The sequence below is a fragment of the Microtus ochrogaster genome, chromosome 22, assembly GCF_000317375.1.
Source record: "Microtus ochrogaster isolate Prairie Vole_2 chromosome 22, MicOch1.0, whole genome shotgun sequence".
NCBI classification, from domain to species: Eukaryota; Metazoa; Chordata; class Mammalia; order Rodentia; family Cricetidae; genus Microtus; species Microtus ochrogaster.
Window position 1 is genome coordinate 2250057 of NC_022023.1, and position 13663 is coordinate 2263719.

The 13663-nt window shown below is 45.1% G+C and overlaps 1 protein-coding gene across 1 annotated transcript in view; it reads right to left on the reverse strand.

Moving 5' to 3' along the window:
* Positions 1 to 13663, reverse strand: part of Gdpd4 (glycerophosphodiester phosphodiesterase domain containing 4) — a 42043-nt gene that overhangs the window by 23530 nt on the left and 4850 nt on the right. The window contains exons 3-9 of the mRNA XM_013350115.1: positions 9759 to 9852; positions 7015 to 7074; positions 4318 to 4416; positions 4154 to 4247; positions 3331 to 3408; positions 2405 to 2550; positions 2088 to 2170 (exon numbers count right to left, since the gene is read on the reverse strand). Of these exons, the coding sequence (XP_013205569.1) occupies positions 2088 to 2170; positions 2405 to 2550; positions 3331 to 3408; positions 4154 to 4247; positions 4318 to 4416; positions 7015 to 7074; positions 9759 to 9852 (654 nt within the window). The remainder of the gene's footprint in view (positions 1 to 2087; positions 2171 to 2404; positions 2551 to 3330; positions 3409 to 4153; positions 4248 to 4317; positions 4417 to 7014; positions 7075 to 9758; positions 9853 to 13663) is intronic.

Here is a 13663-nt window from a genome sequence, read left to right on the forward strand (position 1 = left end):
CATATATTAATAAGGAAACATTAGGTTTTTCTATAAAACCTATTTTTATGCTTTTTTATATAAGCACTAAAATTATGCTGTAAAGCATTCTGTTCTTATGATCCTTAGAGTCCTCTTCTTTAGTGTCTAGTAGTTCTTTACATTGTATTTTCCCTGTTAAAATTCCTGACAGGTTCATGTCCTACGTGGGCCCCGGATGACGTGCAGTCTGGGGCAGTAATGAAGCTTGGTGTGACGCTAACGTGGGGGAGGCATTTGGAAGAGAAGATCTTCAGGAAGAGATGTCAGCAAGCAGAGCAGTAGAGGCTGGAAGGATGACCTGGATCTGAGTTAAAATCAGTGGAGAATAAAGACCAGATGTGAAGGGTTTGCTGGACCAGAACCTTTAACATGAAGCCATGGCCATTGGGTGCTTCCAGAGATGACACAGAGAGCTCCATCACAAACACTCAGTTTCAGAAAATTATGCCAAAAATCCCAGTTTGGGGGTCTTGCAAGCCAGTGTTAATATCTACCTTACCATGCTCATTCTCAGCCTCATGACCAGAGCTACATTTCCCTTCTTTGAGCCCAGGCTACTCCTCTGTTAAATTGAATGCTCAATTTTCTGATTGCCTCACTGAATACATTCACAGTAAAAATGAAGCCTTCCTACTTCCTAAGTTGCCTAGATGTATAAATTCTACAGTGATGCACCCCCACACACACACACCTCGCTGTTCCTGGACCCGCTCTGATCCAAGCATCCCTTTGTTTTTCTTTGAACCATTACTATACCCTGCTACCCAACACCTTAATAATTATTTCCAAAGCGTATAAAAACAATAAAAACAAAAGCAACAATGGACTGGGGTGTGGCTAAGTGGCAAAGTGCTTTCCTGGCATGCATGAGCCCTGAGTTTGATCCCCATCATTATAAAAAGAAAAATAAACCAAGCTGGGGGCTGGAGAAAGGGCTCAGCAGTTAAGAGCACTGGCTGCTCTTCCAGAGAAGCCTGGTTCAATTCCCAGGTCACAACTGTGTGTTACTTCAGTTCCAAGGGACCTGATACCGTCATACCAATACACATAGAATAAAGTTAGATAAATTATTTTTTTTACAAACCAAGCCAGACATAGTGATACACACCTGTAGGCGGAGCACTAAGGAGGTAGGGGCAGAAGGGTCGGAAGTTTACATCATCCTCAGCTACACAGTGAGTACAAAGCCATCTACACAAGATCTGGCTTCTCATAACAAAAGCAAACAAAACAAAGTAAAAACCAAGTACCGAGCTGGTGAGATGGCTCAGTAGCCAGTGGGACCTGTCACCAAATGTGACAGCCTGAGTCTGCTCTCTGGGACCCACATGACGGAAGGAAAGAACCAACTCCATCCTCTGATCTCTATACACACAGCAAGCAAACAATACTATAATAAAATTAGAAAACAAATACAAAGAAACAAATCAACAACAACAAAATCACAGGCCCTGCAGCCTCTGACACCTATCCTGGCTGTCCATGACACATTCAGGGAGCTCTGTGGTTTGTGTTTGCTCATTCAGATGCCTTCGTCTGGAGTGCCCCCATCTCTGGTCAGCAAAATATTTTCCTTTAAGGTTGGCGCAAGCGTAACGTTGAGTACATACAGATTTTGTCTTTCACAGAATAGGAGGCATCCTTCTCCTGCACGGAGACTCCTGGCCTTACTCTGTCACCTGCGACTGTGCCACACCTCCTATACTGGCTGGGAAGGAAGCACAACTGTATCTCACCAGGTGGCGTCTGCTGAACACTCAGAAGGTAGCCTAGAATAGCCCAGGTATCTAGGCAGACGTCTGGGGATCGCTAGTAAGCAAGTTTCTAAGCTAATGCACGGGGTCAGGGGACAAGCACGGTTTGCAATGGGGATAGAGGTGACTCGTGTGCTTTGTAAGCCTGTGGTGAAGAACAGGGAGGTAAAGGGAGACGGGGCTCATATATGTGGCAGACATGAAAGAAAAAGTCTTCAAGGCTTGTTCTCTTTACCCCTTGGGCCTAGCTGGTCCTTCCCATGACACCGGACGAGTCCCCTCTTGGCCCCATCCCAGTCCCTATTCTCCTACCTTAAGTATACATCAGTCTCCAGGCCGGAGGCACCATGTTCCACGGCCTTCTCAAAGGACATCATGGTATTCTCTGGTGCCAGCTATGGAAGAAAGGAATATCAAGCCTTGTGCCTTAGAGTCTCTGCTCCCAACATTTCTCTTATGGCAGACATAGAGCTTGGGGATGGAAGGGCTTTAGAAGCAGACTGGCTCCTGGAGCTGTCTCTTCAGAGAGGCTGACCGTTGCCCTATACCCGGTCTTGGCTGACCGTTCCCCTTCCCCATGCCATGCCCCCCACACCCGCACCCACTGTGCTCACGTTGCTCAGACCTACCATGGGTGCGCCTCTGTGTCCAAAGAAGGTAGGCTTCGGCCCTAAATTCTCCTTCTTCAGAATGCAGGGAGAATAAATCCCCAGCGGTATCAAGTAAAGACACAAAAGAATGACGAAGAAGGGGAGTCCAGCAGCTACCTGTAGAGCTGAAAAGGTTGAGGGGAGAAACATGGGTAAAAACGAAAGGCGGGTGGAGACCCGTTCCAGACAGCTAGCTACCCCACAGCAGCAGCTGGTTCACTTTCTGTTTCTGTCGCGCCCTCCCTTTCGGGGTTCAGATATAAATACCCAGAATTGTTCAGATACACGAGTTGTTTTCAGTGCTGGGTATTGAATTCAGGCCCTATGTGTACAAGTGCTCAACCACTAAAATGCATTTCAGAAAAAGACATTATTAGAGCAATATTGCTGTAACTTGGAAGTAAAAACAGAAAAACTGTACAAAAGGTGGGTGGAGGAAGGGAGGGAAGGAGGTACAAGAAGAGCCTCTGGGAGGAGGAGCTTGGCTGGTTCTGAGACTGAAGACCATCCTGAGAGACCCTCTAGCTCAAGGCAGAGCAGTACAGGTGAAAAGGCGCTGACAGAAATGTGAGTTCAAGGCTGAGCTCCATCACTTCTGACTGTAACCGAGGACGTGTGATGTAATCTCCCCGAGACTTCATCCTCTTTCTGTAAACTGGTCTGTCTGGCAGCTGAGTTAACCTCACAGAGCTGTGACGACAGTGCTCACTCATACACGCTGACAAACACTAGCTTTGTTTATATCCCTTCTTTCTTGTCTTCACCTACAGACCTCGCCCACAACCATCTCCCACACCACAGTCCATCCTTGATTCCGTCCCAACACCTTCTGTTTTAGACCCTTGGGGATCCCACCCACTTGTACTACCTATGTGCTTCAGCAAATTGAGACCTCCAGGTCTAACCTTTTAACCTTGTGAATATATTACATGTCTCCAGGACTTCGTGCTCGTAACCTGCCATTCTGTATCTTCTTATTCTAACTAAAACAAAGAAAGTAGTTTATTAATGTTCCCTTTAAGCTCCTATCTGAGGAATATATTCTAAAATTTACTACATACACACACATGCGCACACACACACACACACATGTGCGCACACACCAACACCACTATGAAACCAGCCCTTCACTAGCCTGCATACAAGCCAGGAAGCAAGTGCCTTTCATTTGACCAGTGGTGGAAGAGAGATGTGGAAAGCAGACCCTACAGCTTTCACTCACAAAGCAGTTCAGCACACCGACCTTACTGTTTTGTTTCCACAATACCACAAAAGAACAGAGAGCACACCAGCTTCAGAGGCAGTCATTCCTGCTTCTTTAAGTTCCTAGGTGTGGCAGGGCTCACGTGGGATTTCTCTGAGTTACCTGATGTAACCAAAGATCACTGGGCATAGTATTAACTGAAATCCGTGATGTCTGTGTATAAACAGGCTAAGCCTTACAGAAGCACTCAGGTCAGGGCAAAATTGAGATGTCTTCTGCTGTCCCCTCTGTCCCAGATAAATGGTGTGCACCAACAAAGGGGAAATGATGCTTTCCTAAGAGAATCTTTCTCAGAAGGAGGGCTTAGGCCTACAAATACTATGGTAGGCCACAGGAGTCGGAAACTGAGACCATGAAGAGCCTGCCTACATAACACACTGAAGAGCTTTCAAAGAGGCACAGCTGTCTCTGAGTGGAGGATACAAGCTGGGAAATCAGGCAAGGTTCCACTGCACACGACATACCTTCCGATTCCAAGTGGGCCACACAGATGGCTAGGGGCCAGGAAAGAAGAATCATCACAGTTATGAGGCTCAGGTGCAGAAAGGGAGCAATGATCTGGGGAAAAGCCAAGAGTCAGACTCGACACATCTGGACACCGTGATGAGCAGTCCAGGCTGGTGCTCACCTGCAGCGACAGCCCAGCTATCAGCCACTTGTCCGTCCAGTATTGGTTCAGAACATACAGTAAGAAGGAGCACAGCAGGATCACCAGGAAAATGAAGACCTGGGGAAACAAAGGCGCCAGATGTGGATCACAACTATCCTGGGCATTGCATGCTATTATTTAGGCCACCTCAGTGAGGGTGGCTCCAATCAAGTCGCCTTCATGGTTCCCAAGTGTTTGCTGTGTAGAATGGCTGGAAGGCATCACGTGATTGTGTGGCTTGATGCGACCACCAATCTCGCATCTCCACCCTCTGCCTTTCGGTTATTTCCATCCTTAGCCGGCCGCCCATTTCCAGCAGCAGTCCTTACCAACCTTTACCTCCTCTTTGACTATTTCTTTTAAAGGAAGTACAAGCCAAGATCTCAAATACATGAATGCAAAATTACTGGTCTATCAGAAAGCCAAATGAATCACAGCAGTTGGACTGTGGAATTTACCTCTTATCCAAACCCAAACTTTGCAAATGATTTAAAAGGGCGCAAGCAATCATAAGGTACAAATAAATTATTTCCCTTGGGAAAATCTAGTCACGTAAACACAGCTACTCATGAAAGGTCTTTCTTCCAGGCCCTCTGATTTTGAGCTTAGGCTGTGAGGTGTGTTTTGAGACGAGTGTATAGGAATGCTGCTTCACAGAAGGAGCCCTGTTGTGCGTGGCGTGTCCTTATCCATCACTCCACCCACTGTACAACTCCAGGGAGTCCTTCTGCTGCCATGAGACCTGTGTGCTCCAGGCTGATTTAAGGTAAAAGCACTCAAGATACATTAAGTCTAGCTTGCTAGAAAATTTCACAGAGACATCCCATTATTGCTAGCTCACTGTTACCTTAGGGTTTGTTTTTTAAGTAAGGAAGTCAAATTATAAGCATATGAGGAGTTTTGACTCATCACTGCAAGATGAAGTGCTCTCTGGGTATCCCTGGGTAAGTAAGAGATTCTAGACCTGCTGCCAATCCTACCCCTTCTGGCTTATTCTGAAAAAGGGTAAGAGTCAACCTCCAAGCCCCCAAGAATCCCCCTTGCCAATAGAAACAGACTCCACAGGCCTTGTTTGCACTGATTTGAAGGCCTAACCAAAGTAACTACCTTCCAAGGAAGGTCACCTCCTGTCATAATCCCCTTCATCTCTTCTCATTGTCCACAGATTCATACTGCAATTAGATCCCAAAATAGTCCAGGACAAGAAAGTTGAGAAAAATGGCAAAAGTTTATTATTTGAACGAACAAAAGAAGTCCCACTGCAGATGTCTCTGAATTAAGTCTAAGGGTGATGCTAGACAAGAAGGAAGCATAATTTTAAACCAATCTAACTTAGTCAGGTGGCGGTGGTGCACGCCTCTAGGCTCCAAAGCTACAGAGAAACCCTGCCTCGAAAAACAAAAAAAAAAGAAAGAAAAAAGAAGCAGAAACAAGCAAACAAACAAAAAGCTCAGTCTTACTCCAGTGATATTAAACATATATCAGAGATTTTCATTTCAGAATACCAGAATCTAATATTAAACAATGTTTTGTTGTCTGAAACTGGCTCAACAGTCACTATATGTATCCAAAAGAGGTAGGTAGAATAAAAAGCTCACTGAAACCTAAGACTTAACTGGACACGAGCATTCTTACTTAGAGGCTAACAAAATGACGTCCTGCTGACTGCATATGGAAAGGCAGCTAGGATAAATCTGTGGCTGGGATTTAGCTGAGAGTTTAAGCCTCCTCTGTTTCTGACTAAAGATGTTACTGTCCTTAATGAAAGTGGGATGCCAACAATTTCTTTGTCAAAGATTTAGTGAGAAGGGACTGATGGAATAATACGTTATTTCCATCTTCTGCTGATTAATTTATGAGAGTGTCCAGCATCTAAAATGGACGGCATTAGCAACAGGCCTTCCCCCCCTTTTTATATACATTCTTTCCATGAACGAGCTCATGATTTCAATTCTCATCTATTTTAATAGTACTTAAGTTTACACTTCCATTTGAGTAAGAGCAGACTTAAGGAGGCCACTGGAAAGACTTGACATGCTCCCAGTCCTGGAGAAACACTAGCACGATGTCAGCACCATAGTCAAGGGAGTCTATAAAGAGGAGTGTACCACTGGACCTGGTCCAGCCCACGGCAGGACAAAGTCAGAGACTCCATGGTGCAAGGATGCTATCGGTCCACAGAGAGTGGAATGAGGGAACCAGTGATGAGCTTTCTGAGAGAAGCCAATTTGAAAATCGATTCAAACCAAGGAAAGGCCAATCAGACCTTAAAGGAGAAAGTAGGCACTGACCCAAGAAACATGTCATCAGGAAAGAGCCACTATCTCTCCACCATGACAGGCATAGGCAAGCGAGGCCCAAATAGAGGACGCTTGGATCTGCAAGATCGGAGGCGGGGTTACTATGGAGAGCAGAGAGCGACAGTTCAATGGCTGAACCGGAACGCTGCTGTGATGAGAAGGGAAGGCGGAGTAAGACATCTGCCGGAGATGTCATAGGGAAAGGGAGAATGGGGGGGGGGGGGGGAGAGAAGGCGGAAATGTACTTATCTCAGTTAAAACTGCACAAGCAGGTCTGTCAGGGAGCAGTGAAAGAGGGTCAACTACATGTATAGCACTGAGTGGTGGGAACCCCTGCCACTCTGTGTAGGGCATCCAATGAGGACTGAACACTTACCTTATGACACGTATGCAGATATAGTTCAATCCTTTCCCAGAGTAAAAAAAAGCTGAGTAACTGCAAAGCAAAGAAGGCAAGGCAGTTATGTTACCTTTAACCGACTAGGTCCTACCCCAGCAGTGCGGAGCTCAGGGCCTTCATGATGGGCACCCCGTGCACTGCTGAGGCTACTTTTTATTTTCTCTTGCCATGCTATTTCTCATCTCTTTAAGGCTCTTTTCCCCCATGCCACTGACTCTTGAGGCCAGTTTAAATGTAGCGTCCACCAGCACCCTGGGAGGAATTCATTCCCTCTCCTCTGGGAGCTCACAGCCATTACCACTGCTGCTTCCTTCCGGCACATCTATCCTTCCCTGTGACAGACTCATGCCTGGCATCACTTAGATTCACTTATAAGAGAAGAGAGTTTAAGAGTCAACTCTCCCAAGGGTCACTTAAAAGCTCTTTCCAGAACTGGTGCTGATGTTGTGATTGTCATTAACATTGTATATGCTCAATACATTTCAAATCTAAGGCTAAACCCAGACAGTCATCAAGTCCATATGAGCACAGAAACTGAAAGCTCACGTCCTCAGCTGCTAACATATTAATGTACAAAGCACTTACCTTTTACTACAATAATTTTGTGTATATTTTTATTTAGCCATATAAATGTACATTTTATTAAATACTATCATTATCATTTGGAAATTAAAAAGCAGCCAAGGCTTAGAAGATCTATGTGACTTGACCAAGATTACCATGTAAGCACTCCAGAACTGATGCCAGGCCTCACTCCGTCTCCACGGGTGTCCAAAAGAGGAAGGCTAGAGAGTCTGCTAAAGCCATGACTCCGCTGGACACTAACATTTTCACACCGGAAGCTAACAATCCCGTTTCTCACTGATTGTACACAAACGCCGTACAAATCAGTAGCCCAGAATTTAGCCCTGAGCACACACTACGTCTGCACCCTCCGCACTGAAAGGGGAGATTCTCAGCTGGTCTCTCTACCTTCACATCACAGTTTCTGGGTCATTTTCCCTAAAATGGAAACTCATGTTTACTACGTTATCTTACTTGACTTTCAAAAGCCGTCACAGGTGTACCTCCCAACACTACATTACTCCCTTCCTAACAAAGTATCAAATACGCTTCTCTCTCACTCCTCTCTCTCAGTGGGTTTCCTCTGCCCACAATGTGCCTCACACGTCAGCCCCCACGTCCAAATCCACTGTCTATTTGAGAGTCCACTCCAGTGCTGCCACTGTGTGTGTGTGTGTGTGTGTGTGTGTGTGTGTGTGTGTGCTTGCTGGTGTGGGTATGTGCATACACATGAGCACAAATGACCACATGTGCACACATCTGCACCAAGTACACACACATGTTCACGGACCACTTTTATCTTTGGATAAAAGGTCTCTCACTGAATCAGAAGCTTATGGCTTCTGTCTCTGTGCTGAACCTCTGCAGCACTGGTTTGACTCTGGACACCTGAACTGATGTTTACACAGCAGACACTGTCCTGACTAAGCTGTCCCCTAGCCCTCCAGCGCTGCTCCTTCTAAGAAGTTTTATTTGATGATCTTTGCTGGCAGGGAGCTCTTCCCTCTTAGAGGCCCTGGCAAGCTGCATTCGGGCATCTATAATGATAATAACCAAGTTCCATGTGCAGTAGTGACTTTGTCTGTGATTCTAAACCCTGGATGAAGAAGCAATCGCAGCTCTATCTCACACCAGTCTGTGATGACTACTTTTCATGGTCATTTTGATTTATCTCCATGGAAACACTTCTGCATGCGTCTATGAGAATTTCTACAGAAAGGTCTAACTTAGGAGGGAAGACTCTCTGAATGTGGCCAACAGCATCCCAGTCTGAGGCCCCAGACTGAATAAAAAGGACAAAATGAGCGAAGGGTAAGCCATCTCTCTTGGCTTCCTGACTGTGATTTGATGTGACCAGAGGCCTCATGCACCCGCCTCTGCCCGCCGTTCCTCTACCACAGAAGACTGCATCCTCTCAGGTCTAATCTGTCCCAGTGATAAGAAACGGAATGAAAAAAAAAAAAAAAGAAACGGAATGAGCACGTTGTCTCTATCAAGAGCTCTACATCAAGACAGAAACTACACACTTTCATTTTATTGATTTCTACATAATCAGTACTCATTACAATATTTTCACAATAATGATCACATTTTTAGAAGAAAAATATTGCAATTGACAACATATTCAAGGGTTGGACTCTTGTATGCCAGAGAGGTCAGTGGGAACATGGGATTATGAAATCAAGGTAAGCAGCCAGTGTCCAGTTAGAGCTATCTTTCTGTTAGTCTCCATTCCCATGGATCCTTCTCTTGCGTGGTGTCTGTCTTCAGGCGTGACTCCAGCATGTCATGCGACAGCGACAGGGTCATATGCGAATAACCCGCAACTGAGCTAGGAGACTAGCGTTTGCAGAGCGTAAGGCCCAGACTGTGGAGGAATGCTCTAGGTGTTGAAATGATAATGTTAGTGAGTTCATGGATAGAGTACGAAATGGGGGAATAAAAAGAGTGCTCTGTCACCCTCTCAAAGGACCAAATTGAGCAGACAAACCCTCTAAACAGCATAAGTCTTTCAGCCATCCCTTGTGCATAAAACTGAAGCGGCCAATGTAAACTCTCAGCTCTGCTAATATTGAAGACTCCAGATAGATATAACAGCACAGGAAGGAGCAACCTACTAGACTGCTCAAAAGTGAAAAACGAGAAGCATCACTCACCAAAAGCAAGGACGTGTAGGCAGTCAGGATCCCGGCTATACTCAACATAAAAATGGACCACAAGAACCAGCGTTTTGCCCCTAGATAAACAACCCTGAAAAATACGTTTCAATCCTTAAAATATAGCAGGGATCAGTAATAGCATCTACATTAAGGGTAGAGACAGGAGCAGACTAAATGGGGCATTAAAAAATGGAGGGGACGAAAGGAGAAGCACTCTGTGAGCAGATCTTATGAGTGCTTTGGGGATAGGTTTTTTTTTTTTAATTTTGTACAATAGGCAACCAACAATGTTAATGTAGCCTCTATAAGTGGAGAGATATTAAAAAGTTATATATAACATATATCCAGATTTATATCATCTTCAATAAACAATGTGATGTAGAAATTCTGCACTATCTAAAGAAAGGAAATCACCCCCTGAATTAATTGCATCAACATGACCAGTCATTTCTCCCTTCCAAGCTCCTTGTCCAGGTACATGTATACCTGTAGCATGATTAATAAAAACGCAAGAGACAGATATTGGGGCTCAACCTGAAGACCAGAGAAGAAAAACAGCCAGCCACTGGTTCTTACCTCAACCTCAGTCTGAAAATGGTGATGCTGCCTCCAGGAAACCTCAGAATGAGACCGTGACTGAGAGCTGTCTCCTCCCATTTTATCTTCCTCTCTAGGGCTGGGATTAAAGTCGTGCACCACTGGGATTAAAGGCATGCACCACCTGGTTTCTATGGCAAACTAGCATGGCTACTGGGATTAAAGGTGTGGGCCACCACGGCCTGGTCTGTAAGGCTGGCCAGTGCGGCTGTTTTATTCTCTGATCTTCAGGCAAGCTTTATTTATTAAAGTACGAATGAAATGCCACTACATATACATTCTTACATAACTGCACTCATAACCACCACATAAATTGCTCTCATCTGTATGAGAGCTACGTCCCAATCATTCTGCTCTGAAAGTACCATCTGTGGGAAAACTCCTAGAGACTTGTGAGGGGAGACAATGTTGCATTTGTCTAGGTTTTCTCTGTCAATGAAAAACTTTAAAGATATAAAATATATAGGGTGAGACTATAACCACATTAAAAATAATAAAGGAGGGGCTGGAGAGATGGTTTATTGGCTAAGAGTACTAATTGTTCTTTCTGTAGGTCCTGAGTTCAACTCCAAGCAACCAGGTGGTGGCTCACAACCATCTATAGTGGGATCTGATGAATAAAATACATAAATCTTGAAAGAGGACTTCAAAATAATAAAGAAAACGCCACTTTTGTAGGGTTTATACAACACACCACGAAGGCCCGGGCAGGCAGTCTTCAGTGAAGAGCCTGCGAGGGAATGGCACTCTGGGAAAGGGAGCCCTGGAAGGAGGGTGGGGTGGAGCGCAGTGCTAACACTGTCCAGCATATGAGCCCCAGGTCTGACAGACACCCTCAGAGGTTGGGTGGAAGTCAAAAGGGGACCCAATTAAGCTTACAAAATAGATGAAACGCAATTAGTAGAACAATCAGGAAAGATTTTTTTTAAATGTATCTATTTCAGTTTTCAATCTTGAACCTTTTCTTTCACCTGTTTGCTTTTTCTTGGTTTTCTTTAAGGAATTTGTTGATTTCTTCCAATTTTTTGTTTGTCTTTTCCTCCATTTCTTTGAGGGGACTTTTCATTTCCTCTGTAATGGCCTCAAACATTCTCCTAAAGTTACTTTTTAGATCGTTTTCTTCTGCTCCGTCTGTATTAGGGAGCTGCTGTCACAGAGCCACTAGTTTTTGGTGGTGATGTGTGCTCTACCTTTAGTCCACCTATCCTTTCCTCTGATTGGTGTAGTTGGGGCCATGTCTCTGGTGCCAGTGGATCCAAGGCTCAGACGGTTGTTCTCCTAGTGGAGTCAGGGCAAGGGTTCCAATCACCCAGGAGGTCGCTCTGCATCCTCAGCATTCCTGGAGGTAGTTTGGTGCTCCCGGAAGTTGACCTGCAATCCCAGAGGTCATTCGGGCAAGCTCCCAAGGAGGTTGCTCACTTGGGTCTGCTCTCTCAGAAGTTGCTCAGTTTACCTGCTCCAGGGGAGGTCGCTGGCTCGGGCCTGGTCCCGCAGAGGTCCTAGTCTTTCTAAAATATTCTTTGTCTTCCTTCATTTTGTGAGAGTAAGGGGGCACAGCATGTCTGTGGCAGTCAGAAGGTAACCTTGTGAGTTGCTCCTCTTCTTATGTTGTGTAGGATTCAGGGATCAAATCTATGTTGTCAGCCCTGCTGAGCCATTTTGCCTGCCCCAGTACGAGTCTTCTCAATTAACCCGAACAGTATTTTATATGCAGCCTCATCAAACGCCAGCCTTTCATCTTAAATCTTGTCCTCAAGAACACATACCCCACATACGTACACAAACACACACACAGAGTTTTAAAAAGTACATCTTTTTTAAGTAAAAGATTGTATCTTCTAGAACTGCTGTGGATATGTTCTGTGTAAAGGTTTCTTTAAAGAAACAGAACCGCCGGGCGGTGGTGGTGCACGCCTTTAATCCCAGCACTCGGGAGGCAGAGGCAGGCGGATCTCTGTGAGTTCGAGACCAGCCTGGTCTACAGAGCTAGTTCCAGGACAGGCTCCAAAACCACAGAGAAACCCTGTCTTGAAAAACTAAAAAAAAAAAAAAAGAAAGAAACAGAACCACAATGAGTGGCACAGAGTAAAATTTATCATAGGGGTCGTACTTCATACTTCCGGGAACATGCAGGATCTGCATGAGGGGTCTTTGTCCCTGTATTTTGTGTCAGGCCTCACTTAAGTCACTGTTAGTCAGATGGGCAGTCAGGAAGAAACTAGAACTTAGAACAAACTAGAACTTCCACAGATGTACTGGAACCCATAAGAACAAACTCAAAGCCATGGCTGACTCACAACCTTGAGCTTTGATAGCAGGAGCAACCTAAAGAATCTTTGCCACAAGTTATAGAAAACCTCATACACTACTCAGACAAGCTGCAGAAAGTATGGTCAAAGGTGAGGGAGTTGCAGATCTCAGCGTTACCCACGTCAACAAGGTATGCAGGTCAGTGCATATTAGCGACTCCAACCTTCAAAGTAGAGAAACAGGTGTTGCCTCACCTCTGCCTTCCAAACCATATATCAATTTCTCTTGAAACTGAAACTGTACAGTGAAGAAACTAAGGTTCAGCTTAAACAAGTTGACAAAAGAAAGTCTCTACCGATATCAAACTGCAAAGGAAAGAAGCAAGACAAACTTAAAGCAGAAAGAAAACCATACATGCATGCCATCGGAAAACTATGGAAATCAAAGAAAGGGGAAACTCCTAAAAGTAGGCAGATTTTTCAAGGGCAGATTAGGTTCAGAAGGTCAAAGGCACACAGTACGCTTCTCGACATAAACCAAGCGAGGAGACAGCAGAGCAAGTGAATTACGGGGCTCAAAGAAAAACTGCAAATTAGAGTGCTAAGCCTGTCTAAGATCCCCTTCAAGGATAAAGATGAAATACAGCCATTTTAGCCAGGTGGTGGTAGCGCACGTCTTTAATCTCAGCACTCGGGAAGCTGAGGCAGGCAGATCTCTGTGAGTTCAAGGCCTACCTGGTCTACAGAGCTAGTTCCAGGACAGGCTCCAAAGCTATAGAAAAACCCTGTCTTGAACAACCAAAAAATAAAAATAAAAAATAGTATAAACATAACTTCTGTCTGTGCATTGTACAGATACGTACCCACGGGGGATGGGGATAAAGGACAGCTCGCAGGAGTCAGTCCTCTGCCTCCATCATGTGAGTCCCAGGGATTGCACTCAGATCGTCAGGCTCTATGAGAAACACCTTTACCCACTGAGCATCCCTCCAGCATCTCCTTTACCCTCTGAGCATCCCTCCAGCATCTCCTTTACCCTCTGAGCATCCCTCCAGC